The sequence below is a fragment of the Haliaeetus albicilla genome, chromosome 2, assembly GCF_947461875.1.
Source record: "Haliaeetus albicilla chromosome 2, bHalAlb1.1, whole genome shotgun sequence".
Taxonomy (NCBI): domain Eukaryota; kingdom Metazoa; phylum Chordata; class Aves; order Accipitriformes; family Accipitridae; genus Haliaeetus; species Haliaeetus albicilla.
This window is the reverse complement of record NC_091484.1, coordinates 3,384,314-3,393,960: the sequence shown is the minus strand read 5'-3', so window position 1 is coordinate 3,393,960 and position 9,647 is coordinate 3,384,314. Positions and strand designations below refer to the sequence as shown.

General features: G+C 40.2%; 1 protein-coding gene across 3 annotated transcripts in view; it reads right to left on the bottom strand.

Moving 5' to 3' along the window:
• Positions 1-281: 281 nt before the first annotated feature.
• NKAIN4 (sodium/potassium transporting ATPase interacting 4) overlaps positions 282-9,647 on the bottom strand; it is a 54,027-nt gene continuing 44,661 nt past the window's right edge. The window contains exons 6-8 of one of the 3 annotated variants that reach the window (XR_011328071.1): positions 7,930-8,014; positions 3,150-3,237; positions 282-2,681 (exon numbers count right to left, since the gene is read on the bottom strand). Coding sequence is in view for 2 of the 3 variants with exons in the window: in XM_069803461.1 (XP_069659562.1) it covers positions 2,672-2,681; positions 7,930-8,014 (95 nt within the window). In the remaining variant the exon portion in view is untranslated. The remainder of the gene's footprint in view (positions 2,682-3,149; positions 3,238-7,929; positions 8,015-9,647) is intronic. The other 2 variants (XM_069803461.1, XM_069803475.1) reach the window with 2 other exon arrangements.

Sequence of the window (9,647 nt, the reverse complement as noted above, 5' to 3'; positions counted from 1 at the left end):
CATTGCATGACCTTGCAGTACTTAGAGAGTAGGTCTAGCACAGGCAGACCAGGAGGAAGGGTTGTCAGAGCATGAAGGATGAATGGCTCTACTAATGAAAACTAGAGGAGGTAATTATGATCCTTGCTAGCTTGTCTTATTTTCTTTCTTCTCAGACTGACTTTTTTTGATGATTTATGGTGGTCATTGATACTAAATATTGTAGGCTTACCTGAACATTTATTTCTATTAAAAGATAATTACCTGTGTCCATCGTAACAGAGTGGTAGTTACGAAGCTACTCAGTCATCATACTTGTATTTATTTAATTGATCTTTACCAGTGTATATTAAAGTCAAGCTGTTAAGTGCATAGTTTGATGCTTAGTCTCTTTAGAGTACTTGGCATGTGTTTTTGATCAGTTTTATTAGTAAATGTGGCATCAAGGCTTGGTCAGTTTGAGAGCTATAGTGTTAAAAACATGCAGACCTCAAAATAATTCAGAGTTCCTTCTGACTTCATATTACCATCTAGAAGAATTCCTTCCTGAAACTACTAGTGAAATGTTTCAGCTGTTCAAAGCTGAACTGTGCTTTCTCTACCATCTGTGCTGGATTTTGATTTCTCTCAAACAAGGCCAATAAAGAATGCTGGTATCTGATGGACAACATTTCTCTCTGAGGAAATCTATTAAACCAAATGGTGTAAAGTCTGTGTTTTCTGATAAGAAAAGGGAAGATTAATTTCAAAAGCCCCAAATAAATGGAATCTTTCATGGAACAATCTCATTGACTAGTAGATAAGTATTCTTCCATTCCTTTTTCTGCCCCTCCAGGGAACATCAGGTAGGCAAGTTAGAATGAGTGTAATACAGAAATGAACTGAATTAAAGAAGAGGTGGAGAAACAGCTAAGAGATAGTGATGCACACTGTGATGCACGCTGTCTAAATGGTGTAGTAGCTTGTGTTCTGCTATAACTTTTTTTAACTTGGTAGTGGCACAGTATTGGCTAATATGAGAGGTAGTTATGTTTTGTCAGGTAGAGCTGTTTTGAAAAGGGCTGAGCTTTTTCTTCCTCAAATAATGAAACTAGTATCAAACCAGCAACAGTCAGTTGTTTGTTCTGCTCAGTCAGAAGCTGTGGTTTCTACTGGCTGAAAAGAAGAAAAAATACCTACAGAAGACAATATTTTTTACTCACAGCTGCACCTGATCAGAACTCAGGATGTTAGGTTGCAGTGGGCACCTAGAATAGAAGTTGTACAGAAACAAAAAAATGTTCTCAGTACCTATACTTTTGGGTTTATAAAAGAGGATTTTTCTTCCTGGGCCCTTTGGAATGGGACAAAGAAACGTGCATCATTCTCTTTGACTTAGCAGTTACTGTTTTTATTTTAATTCTTCCGTCACACTTCCCCTCCCTTGCATGGCTTCTATCTTGACTCTTCTGAAAAGCATTACTTAAAAATGCCAAGTAATCTCAAACAGATTAGGCAAGACAAAGAATTACAACAGCACTTGGAATGTACGAGCCAAAAACTGCCATGGATGGCTGACAAGTGCTCTTTCTCTGCTTGACACTTAACATGCTGGGAGATGTAGCTAACAAAACTGACATTGGTTTTTGTTTGTTTTTTAATTAATTGCTGCAGCTCATTAATGCAACTTAATTACACTTATATTCCCCCCTTTCCTTCAGCCCATTCCCTCCCCTCAAAATCATCCTGTCACACAAACCCCCTTCCATCAGGATGTTGCCAGGCTTGTGCCTGGAATAAGTGTGGCTGCTCGGTGAAGAAGGCAGGGACAAAACCATCTATGATCCATGAAGAACTAGGCCCTTTCCAGTGTCCTGCAGCAGGTTTCAGCTGTGTATTTGGCTACACCAGTGTTAACTTACTGTGGATGGGCAAACCCAGAGTAAGCTACAGCTGCTCTGAGAATGGCTTGGCATGTTGAAATGGGGCTAAGCTCCATGCTGAGTAAAGATTTGTTGCTTGTACTAGTTCTTAGCTGTTCAGCATTATAGGAGTTAGGTCACAGAACATGGAAATCCAGGACAAATGCCTATTGCTAAGGTGCTGGCCATGTCTAAAGAATAGAGAATGAGTAAGGGAGTCCTGGGTGGGGTTGGGGGAAGAAGGGAAGAGCTCTTGTCTATAACTTAAAAAAAAAAAAAGTGCCTAAATAACTCAAATGTAAATAGCCCCCACCTAGTTCTATACAGGCAGGGAGGAGATGAAGTTGTGTTAGGGGATTTAGGCTCTCTTCAGAACAAGGGAAAGGAGAAGGGGAAGAAGCTAACTACAGAACATATGAAATGTCCCAGGGTGTTATGCAGTGCTTCCTTATGGATCCGTGGTGCAAGGAAGCAGCTCTGACTTCAACTGTATCTCTTGAGAGAAGCTCTCGGTGAACTTGCTCTGCCTGAGGTCTTCAGGCCTGTGCCGTTTATCGGCTAGTACCACCAGACTATGGTAGGAACAGTTCGTCAGGGCACTTGGAGAATTAAAAAACAACGGCATGGCCATTCTTCAGTGTACATTCATTGCATTTGAAAAGAAGACCAGGAACAAAAAGTGGAATGGAGTTCACCATCCTCTGCCAAAGATCCAGGCCGTGTGGGATTGTTTCCTGCAGCACCTTTGATGGTGGAGTGCAAGGTTTGTCCATCCTCTGGCTCCTCTTTACTTACGCAGGCCTGGAGAGGGGGGAGGAAAAGCAAAGGCAGGGCATCAGTGTGGAGCAAGTACTAAGCTGCGTACTTCAGATAGCAGAATTGGTGTGGAAATAATGAGGACTTTTTTTTTTCCTGTTCTGGATTTTTAAATATGATTGACTACAGATGAGGAATAGGATTGAGAGCCCAGAAGTAATGTGGTTAAGTAGTCTTTGAGTCTGGAAAGAATGCTATGCACGTACCAGACCTGAATGTACTGCAGTTAGACTAAGGAATAGATATGAGCCAAAGTGTTAGATCTATGTATCCTCAGCAGTTGGAGCTGCATAAAATTTGGTTAGGAATTTTAAAAGCTAGGGGTCATCTCTGGAATAAAGTAGCTTCTTGAAATTGCAGTGATGTGCTTTTTGTGTAGATGCAGCAGTATAAGCAGATCTACTTTTGTAGCCAGCAGTAAAGATGAGTGAATGTTTTCAGCTGAAACATCACCTCTTAAACATGCAGCTTCAGGCTGATCAAAACAGTTTGCAAATTCATGTTGATATTCAGCAAATTGTTTGTTTGGGAAAAAGTCTACCTAGAAAAAAAAAGCAGAAGCATTTTGTTTTGTGTTTTGTGGTTGTTTTTTTTTCTCCTCAAAACAAAGCAGGATTTTTTTTCTGTTTAAGTAAAAGTTTCCTTTGTAGAAAATTCTGGTCATCAAACAAAGTTTGGAGGGGGTGGGGGGGAAATCAATCCTAAAGGAGTTCCCCCCCTCCCTCCCCCAGTGTTTCAGTCTGGATTTTTATTTTTTATTTTTCTCTTTTAAATTGAGGAATGTTATTTGTGTACTTGTACCTCTCAGTTGATCTATTGAAGAACCTACTTTCAACCTATAAGTGGATGACTGTTATATGGGGTTTAGTCCTTTAATCCTGCATGCTCACAGCTGCTTCATGCCTATGGCTAGCAGACAGACTGCACCACAAAAGAATTGATTAGGGAGTATTAAAGTGAGAAATCACCAACTGGAGCCTTAGATCATTCAATTAACCAATACCTCCTGTTGCTATCCTGTCAATACTGAAGTCTACACCTGATAAAAGTCACACCCTATGTTACCATATGGCCCTTTCCACTGGTAGATCTGAGGAAAGTCAAGTCAGTGAAATCTGGCTACACAACCAAAATCAAATTAAAGCTCTTAAGCCATTAATGTAATGTAGTACTTGGGGTGCCAGATCACAGTGAGTGTTATGGACTGGAGCCTCACAACTGTGCAATTCACTGCTTGGCCTTATAAATAGAGCCTTAAGAGGCAGGAAGATCTATTGCAAATAAATAGAGGCTATGTCCTGTCATCTCATGTGTTCTTGATTTAGCACTAAATCATATCCAAAATCATGCTTTGAGACTATTCTGCTTTATAACTGAGATTGCACAGTGCTTCTTTCTGAAACATTCAGAGAATGATGTCAAAAGAGTGAATGGATGCAGCAGGAACTGTTGACAGATGATCTTGATGATCTGGGCCACCTCCTGTACTGGCAGGTATTGCAGGGTACTTGGAGATAACAGCTTTAGTCAGAAACTTCAAAGCTGTCTTTCTCAGTTACCAGTGCAAGAATGCTTCCTTGCCTCAAGTGACAAGAATTCTGTTACTACAAATGAACAAGAAGAAAAGCAACTCAGAGCTGATGTCCTGTCCTGTGCAGCTGAAGGGGAGACAGTGGTGCAAGCAGGCAGAGCCTGATTTTGAGCTTTAGCTAAGGGTGGGGTAAGAACTTAGCCTTTCCTTCCTGAAACCTCATTGGAAATGCTCTCTTTTGGCCTCAGGAGAATAACTTTGGTTTTTCAATAACTGATTTATTATCCCTTGGTGAAGTACTTTGACCCAGAAACTCATGCACTGAAGACTTTAATGTATCTTCTATCAAGATTCCTAAAATATTATTAAATAATTAGTGCAGTGCCTTGATTGGTAAGCAGCAGTGAGATTAAGGGTAATTCTATTACACAGTAAAACTTCCAGAACATTTTCATGATAATTTGAGTCTCTTTTACTTAAGCTTGTGACTCGAAATAGGAACTATCACAACCAAACCCCCCTGGAGTCAATGAAATATAGAACAGAAACAGTTGTGGAACCTGAAATAGAAATAACTGTATTTATAGGATATTATTGTTGCTGTGTGAGTGTTGGAGTTGCTAATTAAGATGAAGCACACTTAAATCATGCCTTTGCAAGCAACAGTACAAAATTATAGGTTGATTTTTTGTTGTTGTTGGCTTTTTTGAAAAAGAAAAATAACACCTGACTTGATAATTTGTGAGGTTTTCCACTAACTGGAGACTCACAACTGAAGTCAAGGAGGTCAGTAGATTACCATGATAAAGCTGGGAGATAACTGGATTGTGGTCTGCGGGTGCTCATTATCAGTAATATTCTGGGGAGATGTTTTTTCTTCCTAGTAGGAGGCAAAGGTATTTAAGAACTTCTTTCAGTGCAGTGGATGGAAGCTAAAGGCCAGAAAGGGCGTGTACATTCTGAATACTGAATTTAGCATCCGATAACCACTGAAGTAGGCTGCCAAGGAACACAGCAGTTTCCCTTTAATATCTTTGAACCATGACAGCATATTTAAAAGTTATCTAACTCATAGGCTGTGTGCTTGATACAGAGGTTATGGGGGTTGGTCTTGGACTTAAGCTATGCTCATCAGTCTAGGTCAATGCCATTGTCCTGTGGTGCCTTCAGATATATGAAAATTCATAAATTTGGAGAGAAGAAGAAAGACTAGGGAAAAATGCAAGCTAGGACAAGGGAAAGGACACATTGGGAGGAAAGGAAAGAGTGTAATCTCATCTGAAAAGGATAGATAAAACTGGAGTGAATAGGACAATTCCTTTAGGGAATGAAGGAAAGTGATCCTGTTAGAGTTGTGGCGACAGGGCAAGTGCATTACCAGGAGAGCAGCTGACTACCGACAGTGGGGTGATGCCATCCTAAAATGCAAGTTCATGGTTGCAGTTAGCTCCAAGTCAGTAGCTGTAGAATAGATTTGGTTTCGTTCAGCATTTCCTTCAACAAAAAGGAGTTAAAACCAGAAATCCCCTATTCCTGACCCCTAGCTTTTCTGTAAATTTAAAATTGAAAGAAGTTTGGTATATTATTTGTTTTGCATCTTCTTGAACAGGATATAAAAAGAGAAAATGCCTTCAATCATCATGAAATGATTTTCACAGCAGGACAAGGGCATCTGGCACTCAGCACCCCAGACTGCAAAAATCCATGGTGGTGTTAGTCAGGAGTCAAGTATCCATTCCTCCTTGGGCTCCCATTCATACATGTGGAAGAAAGGCAATAGCTAGGCTGAACTAAACAAACAAAAATTGCTATTTGGTGGTTGCTGTGAAATTTATAGAGGGTGACTTTATCTACTGCTCAGCAGCTGTTTTCACCTCCCAGTAGCCAGAAATAAATATTATATTGTGCTGGCAGAAGCTATCAATAGATAAGTGATGGTCTGAAGAATGGGACTGAAGAACAACAAAATTATCTGTGTACTTCAGTAGTAGCTTACCATCTCACTGAGACTCTTGTAAGGAAGTTTTACGTTGCTAGCTTCTGTTCATATTACAGTCTCCCCGTACAGAAAACTTTGTTTATAAGTACTAGCTTCTTTCAGAAAGAGATTTTGTCTTTTTAAGAAAAAAAGCAGCCCAAACCCCATACTGTAAGTGTGATGTTTCTTCAGCACACTGCTGCATCAAGCTAGTAAATCAGGGAGCTGCTTAAAGCTCCACAGCTTCTGCAGACTGTGGAAAATTCCATCCCACTGTGACAAAATGAGAAGGAAATCAATATTTAATCTCCTGTAGCATCCTTTCTAATAGTGCCATAGAACCCCCAAAGTTACAGGGAATTTAACTGCTTTGCAAAAATTACTTGTTCTCCTGGTCTTGTGCTGCAGTGACAAAGTGGGTAATAAGTCCACACTACATTAGAGGAAACATCTACAAATCTATTTGGGGGCAGTTTTTCTTCCCTCAGCCTCACTTTTCTTTCCCATCCTTACATCCCTCTTTTTAGCAGAACTGTCTGGTAACATTATTCCCCAAAACCAGCCTCCCTTAGCAGCTGCTTTAAAAAATTTCTGCATGTTGAACTGCCTTCTTGCAGCTCAATTTAAAGAGTATCAAAAATTCAGATCTTACTGCTGCTTTAAACAGATAATACTGGCTTTCATGTTTGAGAATCTCATTAAGAACCAGCTTTTAAGTGGACAGTGTGAAAGTGCGATCTTGTGCCTTCAGCAGTGTGGAGGGATTATCAGAGGGCAGAAACTGGAATTCAGCAATGGATCTCTATTAGTGGTATGAGAGGAAGTGCTGTGGACAACTCCCCTGTCTGTTCCCTGCTCTCAGCTGAACTGGCTGCCCCACACATGGAAGCTTCTTGTAGGCAACAGAATTTAAAACAAAAACAAAAACAAAAAACAAACCTTACGAGCAAACCTGTACCATCCTGCATACAAACCATCTAATGCTCGGTTTAATTTAATTCACTGGTGTGTTAGCTTTGCACCCTACAGGTTCCCTAGAAGTACAAGCAGATACAGGGAGACCATGTACCCAAGACAGAGTCAAATTTTGTGGTGCTACCATGCAAAGATTATTGGAGGATGACAAAGACAGGGCCAATGATTAAAATTGCATGGATGTATAGGTCAGAGTTCAGTTATGACTGCCTGTCCACAGAGCTAAAATACAGCTTAAATAACTAGATGATGTGTAAATTTTACCCCAGTAAAGATCTTTCATTGAGGCTCTGCCTGACAGACCACAGTTTAACCTTGAGAGCAAGAATCATATTCTGCTGTTGCTGTGGCTTACTCTCAGCATCCACTGAGGCTCAATCTTCCTTCCTCACAGCTCCTACCTTTACCTGCTTGGGCACCATTCACTGCTGAAAAGCCTCTCTTTGCTTTCTTCAAGGAAAAGGCATGCAGTAGTTTGTTTACAATAACATCCTATAGCTGGCCCAATGCTTCCTATCAAACAGCACTGCCATAAGCCAAGTATGGCAACACCAGCTTCACCCTGGCAACCTGGGGCAGAGCAGAGGCAGTTTCATCCCTTCTGGTGTCCACTTGTTCAGTCCTTCCATGCCTGAAAAGCCTGCTGGAGAAATCAACCTGCAAGGAGGAAAAAACCCAAACCTGTGGCACCCTTGAGCAATCAAACTAAGAGGCATGCATAGCCTCTTAGCACAGGAGATGATACTTACAGGTATGTCTGCTTGAACAAAAGGTTGGTGGGTTTTTCATTGACATGGTAGAGAGGAAATGGATCAAATCCACCAATGAAATCAACTGAAAAAAAATCAAAACTCAAATAAACAAACAAACATGGCCAGAAAGTTGAAAGGAAAAGAAAGAAAAAGTTGGTGCATGTCATGGCATAACATAAAAATTAGTGAGAGAACAGAAAAATGATTTTGCAGGTATGGATTGCCTGGTGGAAATCTCTGCCTGTACAGACCTCTTTTCCAGGATCTCCTGGGATGCGCAAGTGTGTCAAAGAGGAGATTCAGCTAACACGAGACTTCAAGCAGAACTAACGAAAGACTCCAGAAAAACAAGGCAGCCTCCCTCAGCACCCTTGGATATTGCCACCATGCTGTGACTTCACATGAGAACCGAGTTAACAAAGCCTCAGCCATTCAGCAATGTGCTGAAGGAAGCAAGCTGGGGAATAGCTCTTGAGTGAATGCCAGCAGAGAAGTTGGCAGCACAGCAATCCCCATGAAGGTTATATAGTGAAGTGGGAATTTTCTTGTCCCACTTGTCTTTCCTGCAAGACAGACAGCAGCAGCTTTGGAAAACTGCAAATACCTCATTATCTTCAGCTCTGATATTTTTCACGTTCCCTCTGCCAACTCAATTTCTTTTAATTGTATACAAATAGGAACAATGCTTCCCTTCTCCAGTATTCACATAAGGGCAATGTAACTAAACAAGGAAAGTTTTAAGTGGCAATTCCCTTAGTAACCATAGAATAGTTTTCCAAGTCTCTCTCAGTTCCCCTGAAATTAGGCCAAGTCTATATTACTGAGCTGGCCAACATAGCCAGGTCAGTAGGGGTATGATGTGGTGACTGACCTAGCAGGCCCTGCAAAACCCTTTAAAATAGATCCAGCTTAGACCACTTTTTGGTGCCAAGTTAGTGCATTTTGTTTGGAAGTGTGAAAGCCATCCCGTCCAAATGCCATTTAAAAATAACTGGAGAGTCTTATTAACTGTATAAATGCCTGTTTATTTTTCTTTCCTGAAGGTGGCACTATTATTTTAAATTTTAGCTAAAGAGTTTTGATATTTTTTAGTGAACAATAGAAAAAATATTTACTAAATATATCGGAAGTGAAAAAAAACCCTCTTAAAAAATATCTAGAAACCCAAAGACAATGTATTCTCACAAATTCCATCTTGATGGATAGCTTCACGCTGATACTGTGATTTTGGAACAACTGTCAATTAATGGGCAAAATCTGTAATTGGGGGGATAATTCCCAGTAGTTCCAGTGAGACTTGACCTTTTCTCAGCCACTTTTGAAAGTGTTTTTGAGTATTTTAAAATCAAGACAGTCTGCAGTTTTAAAAAATAGATTCTAACTATACTACCTAAGTTGTGGAATGTCTAAATTAGGAAGCCTTAAAGAATGGCAGTTTTCAGTAACTGTCTAGTACCTTGAACAAACAAAAGTCCTATCATCTAAGCACGCAACCATGGAAGCACTCAAAAACCAAGTCACTTACTTAAAAAAAAAAAAAATCTTAACCATGGTTCATTGTTGCAATATATTACAGTGCATTAGCACATCTAAAATATTCTTGCCCACAATTCAGCATTAGTAGATCCCTACTGCTGTGTTTTCTCATGAAAATCACGTTAGCATGAGCTTCCTGATTAATGTGCCTCAGCACTTATAATTACTTCATGCTGCAT